The sequence below is a fragment of the Chiloscyllium plagiosum genome, chromosome 24 (genome assembly GCF_004010195.1).
Source record: "Chiloscyllium plagiosum isolate BGI_BamShark_2017 chromosome 24, ASM401019v2, whole genome shotgun sequence".
Lineage (NCBI taxonomy): Eukaryota > Metazoa > Chordata > Chondrichthyes > Orectolobiformes > Hemiscylliidae > Chiloscyllium > Chiloscyllium plagiosum.
In genome coordinates, this window is record NC_057733.1 from 51367676 (window position 1) to 51374960 (window position 7285).

Sequence of the window (7285 nt, forward strand, 5' to 3'; positions counted from 1 at the left end):
CTGCGCTGTATTTTTCTATGTTCTATGTTCTATGTACATTTGGATAAGTACATGAATAAGAAATATTGGGAGGGATTTGGGCCAAGTGCAGGCAGATGGGACTAACTTAATTTGGAATTATAGTTGGCATGGACCAGTTGGACCAAAGGGTCTGTTTCTGTGCGGTATGACTCTGTGACTATTATAACTTGGTTGATTGGATAGCAGTTAAAACAGATGAATTCTCACAGTCTTTGGAACTTTCCTTGGGCATTGGGTGTTGGATCAAGTTGTCATTCTATGTGAAAGAAAGAGAATTACTAATGTTAATTAACGCCAGCATGATCATTCTGCAAACATAATTCATCAGAATCCAATAATTTATCTTACTGTTTCTGCGATTGATGGGATTGGTTTGGTTTTGAAGATGTACTTGTAAACGGTGTGGACTATGGGAGCAATCAGACAAGGATCCAAATTCTCATTTCCACCTGAATCAGGTATCAGAGTTAATAACACAATATTAGATTGGATTCATTGTAAAGTTTCTGCTGAATACCAGATTGTGATCTATAGCTCCTGCATAACACACAGTTAGATCCACAAACAGATAAATTCTGTATAGCACGACCTGTGTTCAATTCTAGGAGCACACATTAGGAAGAACATGAACTCCTTAGAGATGGTGCTGAGGGTATTTATTGGAGTGATACTAGGAACTAGGAACTCAGTTGTGTTAACAGATTGAAAAAGTTATGGTTGTTCTCCTTAGAGCATAGAATTTTGGAGATTAGTTAGAGATGTGTTATCATTTGGAATGCACTGTTTGAAAGAGTGGTGAACATAGATTCAATTGCAACATTCATTGGGGAACTGTAAAAAAAATTTGAATTGGAAAACAAACACTCTGCTGTTTGTGCAGCTGATCCAAAGATTCAGCACATGTTTGATGGTTGAATGGTGTCTTTTATGTTGCATCATTCTATGCATCTTCAGACATTCTAAACCAATTCATGACAATATGACTTAATTCATCCTTCGGCTCTGGCTGTCACACGCATGGCCAGCACTCATTGTCCATCCTTAGATGCCCTCGAGAAGGTAATGGCGAGGCACTTTCTTGAACCTCTGCTTTGTGCACGGAGAAGTTATTCCCAAAAGCTGCTAGATAAATAATTATAATTTTTTGGTCCTTGTCAATGAAGGAATTGTAAAATGTATTCAAGCCAGAATGCAAGTGATTGGCAGGGAAATTTGAAGGTGAGATTGTTTCCATGCACATGTTGCTCTATCCTTTTAAGTAGCAGAGTGTGAAAAATAGTGAGGTGCTGCTCAAAAAGGCTGGATGAGTTGCTACAGCATATCCTCTTGCTAAAGAGACGTAGGCTTTAAGGTATAGGAAGACCTCTTTAAGCCAGTTCTGCCAATCACAGATCATGGTTGATCTTTGCTTCAACACCATATACTGCACTCAGCTTCATATACCTCAATCCCATTGACTAACTAAAATCTAATTTCTTATTTTAAATTAACAATTGATTTGGCATCAGTTTTCACTTGCAGGTGGGAGTTCCAACTTTTATCATCCTTATTATCATAATTTCAATCGTGCACAGTCTGACGCTAATATTTAGACCTTGTCCTGAATCTTAGCCAGTCAGTAAAAGTAGTTTGCTGTCAGTTATCTGTGAAATAATGGCCTGAAAACATCACTGTCTTAAACTGTCTAAAGAAACACAACCCTAATTGGTGTAATTATTCCTTGTAAATTAACCCTTAAGACTCCAAATAATATACTGGTAAACCTATGCTGAACTTTCTCGGAAGCCAATATATTGCTCATAAGGAATAGTATCCAGAAATGTCCACTGTGTTCCAAATCTGGTCTTATCAGAAGTTTGTATAACTGTGGCAGCCATGATTGTATTGAATGGCGGAGCACGCTCAAGGGGGCTACTCCTGTGCCCAGTTCTTATGACTTCGATCTCCTTGTATTACCTGTCGAATTTCACAGGATATATAGCAGAGGAATTATTGCCAAACCACTCCATGCCATAATTTCTGCTCCTATTGAGTGTCCTTCAATTTTTCCCTCATCTAAACCTACAACAACACTTCTGTCACCATGAACAGCAAGTGCTGCATGTGTACAGGTACACCAGCATATACAAGTGCTGCATGTGTACAGGTGCACCAGCATATACAAGTGCTGCATGTGTACAGGTACACCAGTATATACAAGTGCTGCATGTGTACAGGTACACCAGCATATACAAGTGCTGCATTGTACAAGGTACACCAGCATATACAAGTGCTGCATGTGTACAGGTACACCAGCATATACAAGTGCTGCATGTGTACAGGTACACCAGCATATACAAGTGCTGCATGTGTACAGGTACACCAGCATATACAAGTGCTGCATGTGTACAGGTACACCAGCATATACAAGTGTTGCAAGTGTACAGGTACACCAGCATATACAAGTGCTGCATGTGTACAGGTACACCAGCATATACAAGTTTTCTACCAATTCACATTTTAATCTTGCTTTGGAAACACTTCATTACGTTTTCATCAAAATCCTGAAACTCTCCATCCATGTTACTGCGGGATGTTTGCAGTACACAAACTGCATTGATTCTAGAAGGTGGACCTTAAGCATCTCATTAGGGATGAGAAGTTAATGCCAGTTCTGGCAGTGGTCCCTTCATCCAATGAATGAATTTTTAAGAAGCCTATGGTCTAAAAATGCTGGGTAGTGCTGGCACTGTAGTACAAGAGAGGGAACAGCAGTGGGATGGTGAAAAAACTGAGAATTTCTTAGATTACTTACAGAGTGGAAACAGGCCCTTCGGCCCAACAAGTCCACACCGACCCGCCGAAGTGCACCCACCCAGACCATTTCCCCTACATTTACCCCTGCACCTAACGCTACAGGCAATTTAGCATGTCCAATTCACCTAACCTGCACATTTTTGGACTGTGGGAGGAAACCGGAGGAAACCCACGCAGACACGGGAAGAATGTGCAAGCTCCACACAGTCATCTGAGGCGGGAAATGAACCCAGGTCTCTGGCGCTGTGAGGCAGCAGTGCTAACCACCGTGCCACCCACTGGCTGCACCACTGGGATGTGAGGAGAATGTTACCATAATTTAATGAGGAAGGAATTGGATAGGAACCTTGCAGGCCACTTTATCCCCACCAAAAAATGCAGCCCGAAACCATAGGGACAATCCCTGAAATCAAGCTCAAAAGAGAAGGTGGAGGAAAGCAGGACAGCCTAGGAAAAAGCAGCATAAAGAAACAGCAAAAATAAAAGAACAAAAGAGAAAAATCGACATGAAGACTAGGACTAGGACAGGCCATATTCTCTGATTTAGTCCGTGTTATGGTATAGAAACTCAATCAGTAACCAAGCATTATTTTTTAACCACCTTATCAAAGTTGATGAGTGTAAATGTAGCTGAAGAAGGTTATCTAAGCTTCCCAATTTACATTTAATTATACTTACCAGTCAGCATACTGACTACCAAACCCACTATAAGTGTGCTCAGCCACGCAATTGGGCTGTAGTAGAAAAATGATACCGAGTAGATAGTCTCTGCTATGTTGGGCCTGAAATATGAAAAGAAAAGTATTAATTTTGTTCTAATGAGTAAGTGACAATTTATAAACCTCTAGGTCAGCGACTTGGAAACACAGACTCTGACCTGCCACTTCCAAATGTTACCAACTCTCCCAGAATGTCCACCATCAATCTCTTGGCAGTTGTTCAAAGTAATCTGGGTGATTTTAAAATGATGTTTGAGTAGATAAAGCTCAGAACTCGAGCAGGAGTTCTGGCCTGTCAGGGTTTATCTCGGTTGCATCATGTTTGAAAGGGCAAAGGACGTGTGGCCAGCCACTGCCCTCAGGAAAATGGCAGTGCTTGCTTTGAACAGGAGGTCAACCCAGAGGAGGCTGCTGCAGTGACAGCCATAAATCAACTTTCATAAAAGCTGAAAGAAATACGGCCACTGTAAATCAGAAATAAAATTAGAAATTGCTGAAAAAGCTCAGCAGGTCCAGCAACATCTGTGGAGAGAAATCAGAGTTAACATTTCAGGTCAAATGACCCTTTCACAGAACAGGGCAGTTTCTTTCTGCTGCCAGACCTGCTGAGCTTTTCCAGCAATTTTCATTAAGTCAATTTTTTCAACTGCCTGGAAAATTCATATCCCTCCCCACCGCCCCCAACACCACCACCAGAAATCTGACAGGAAAGCTTCTCTGCCCTATTTCAACAAGCTGAGGATCCCAAGACTCACGGTAAGGACATCTATGCCACCAAACAGATTCACAGAATCAATCACATGTGTAATGTATGATTATTCACATAACAAATTCTGTCACCCATAAAGGGTTCTATGGGTCCTTGCATGGTTGGGAGAGCTCAGTCCTTGAGCCACATCTTGGACTGCACATTTCGTGTGTGTTTCTGGGAGGTGGAATTGATCTTTGCACTCACAACTACTGGCAGGTTGTATTTGGTGTTGGATCTTCACATTGGATGAGAGGTAACTCTCCAAATTGGGGAAGTATTCCACATTTGGGTGGATTTCTCCCTTGAACTTAATGGAGGAATAGACCAGAAATTGCATTGGGATGGGTTAATAAAAGTCATACCACATAGAAACAGACCCTTCGGTCCAACTAGTCCAGGACAACCATGCCCCCAAATTCAAGCAAGTCCCACTTTCTTGCTTTTGGTCTGTACTCATCTAAACCATTCCAATTCATGTTCTTATCCAAATGTCCTTTCAATGTTGTAACTGTATCCACATCCACCACTTCCTCTGGCAGTTCAATCCACATACAAATGACTTTCTATATAGAAAGTTACCCCTCATGACCTTTCAAATCTTTTTCCTCTCACCTTAAAAATATGCCTCTCGTCTTGAACTCCCCCCACCCGAGGGAAAAGACCCTTGCTATTTATCTTATCTATGCCCCTCATGATATTTTGAGGTTGCTGCTGAAACAGATTCTTTGGTATGCTTCTGTGAAGATGTGAAATGAGTCTTGAAGATTATTTTCTGAAAGGAGGAGTTGAGTGTCACCTGCATACTGAAGTTCCACAAGTGGGATCAGTGTCATTTTCTTCTTGGATTTCAACTAGTTGAGGTTGAAAAAGGTTTTCCATCTGCAGACAATGTCCACTCACTAGAAAGCTTGTCCTTTTACAAGGCGGAGTAAACTCTGGCAAGGTTTGCTGTCATATTACCATTGGTAAGGACTTTTGTCAACCCCTTGTGGAGAAGATGGAGGATGTTGATGAATTTTATTGGACAGCTGGCCGCTGATAGGGTCTTCCATAGCACATCCTGATTTATTAACATATTCAAAAGCCTTGACTAGATCAATGAAGGCCATGTAGAGAGGTTGGTGTTGGTCCTGGTATTTTTCTTGGAATTGTTAAGCAGTGAAAATTATGTCTAAAGTTCCATGATTTAGTTGGAAACTATATTGGCTTTCCAAAAGAAATTCTACAGAAATCAGGAAAAGGCTAACAAGGATTTAGGTAATGATCCTCCTGGTGCTGGAGAATAGGGAGATTTCTTGATAGTTGCTATAGTCCACTTTGTCTCCTTTCTTGAAGATGGCAGTGTACCTTTCATTGACAGGGCAGATTTTCAGGAACAGTCGTAGAGATCATGGGTGTGGTCTGCTCCTCCAGATTTCAAAATCTCCACTGGAATCCCACCCAATCCTGTGGTATTTCCATTCTTCAGATCTTTCATGGAGGGCTCAATATCTGTCCAAGGTCATCTTCGGGGAGTTACGGGATTTCCTTGAACACATCCTTTTTAATGAGTATATTGTGGTTTAGGAATTCTTTGAAGTATTCTCTCCATGGTAAACTGATGTTTTCTCTGTCTCTCAAAAGGGTTCCATTCATACTCCACACAGGTGTGAGGCCAAGGGATTTGGGTCTTTGGTGGCAGTGAAGAAGTTGCAGCTCTCAGTCCACCGTTGGTTTTTAATTGCCCTAGATATTCTTTGTAATTCTCCTTTTGTTATTTGATGAGTTCTCCTCTTTGCCTTGCTGGTGATGTTGTTTTGACAGACATGGGGAGCTTTCCTCTTTGTGTTGATGAGGACTTGAATGATGTGGTCGTGCTCAATGAACCAGTCTTAGTGTTTTCTGATCTTGAAGACAATGGTTTCTTCGCAATGTCAGATAATAACTTACATCAGCTCTTTTAGCTTTCCTTCATTACATTAGAATGAACGCTCTGGAGATTTTATTGAAGCTGTTGTCGGACGTTAGCTAGCAAGCCTGACTCATGAAGTCACTAAACGTTTAACTTTTTTTGAACTGTTTCTTCATCTTCAGCTATTTCTGATGACTTTTGATGGACATTGAGAAGTGGATGAGCCAGTGGTCTGTCCAGCAGTTGGCTGCATTGGTCATTGCTTTAGTGATGACGCCATCCTTTGGGATTGAATGATGATGTAGTTGATCATGTGCCAGTGTTTTGATCATAGATGTCTCCTAAAGTCTTGAACTCTATCATGCTTGGGCTACAATGTGGCAAGTAACATTCATTCTACACAAATGCCAAGTAATGACAATCTCTAATAAGAGACAATGTAACCACCATCCCTTGACATTCAATGATGTCACCATCACTGAATCCCCCACTATCAACAGCTGGCAGATCATGATTGGCAGAAACTGAACTGGACCAGCTACATAAATGACTACAAGAGCAGGTCAGATGCTATAAATACTGCTGTGAATAACTCACCTTCTGACTCTCCAAAACCAGTTTACCATCTACAAGGTACATGTCAGGAGTAAGCTGGAATACTCCAACAACACTCAAGAAGCTTGACACTATCAAGATCAAAGCAGAACGATTTAGTGACACCACATCCGCAAAATGTTCAGCCACTCCATCACCAACACTCGGTAAGAAGTGTGTACCATTTATAAGATGCACTGCAGAATTTCATGAGATATCCTTAGACAGCACCTTCCAAACCCATGACCAATGCCATCTAGAAAGAAAAGGGCAACAGATACATGGGAACACCATCAGCAAGTTGCCCTCCAAGCTATTCACCATCCTGACTTTGAAATATACCAGGTAAAAACAATGACTGCAGATGCTGGAAACCAGATTCTGGATTAGTGGTGCTGGAAGAGCACAGCAGTTCAGGCAGCATCCGAGGTGCAGTAAAATCGACATTTCGGGCAAAAGTCCTTCATCAGGAATACAGGCAGAGAGCCTGAAGGGTGGAGAGATAAGTGAGAG

General features: G+C 41.5%; 1 protein-coding gene across 2 annotated transcripts in view; it reads right to left on the reverse strand.

Moving 5' to 3' along the window:
- Positions 1-105: 105 nt before the first annotated feature.
- Positions 106-7285, reverse strand: part of LOC122562291 (sodium-coupled monocarboxylate transporter 1-like) — an 89462-nt gene continuing 82282 nt past the window's right edge. For both annotated transcript variants that reach the window (XM_043715096.1, XM_043715097.1), the window contains exons 16-18: positions 3496-3599; positions 370-470; positions 106-277 (exon numbers count right to left, since the gene is read on the reverse strand). In XM_043715096.1, the coding sequence (XP_043571031.1) occupies positions 182-277; positions 370-470; positions 3496-3599 (301 nt within the window). In that variant the 3' untranslated portion in view covers positions 106-181. The remainder of the gene's footprint in view (positions 278-369; positions 471-3495; positions 3600-7285) is intronic.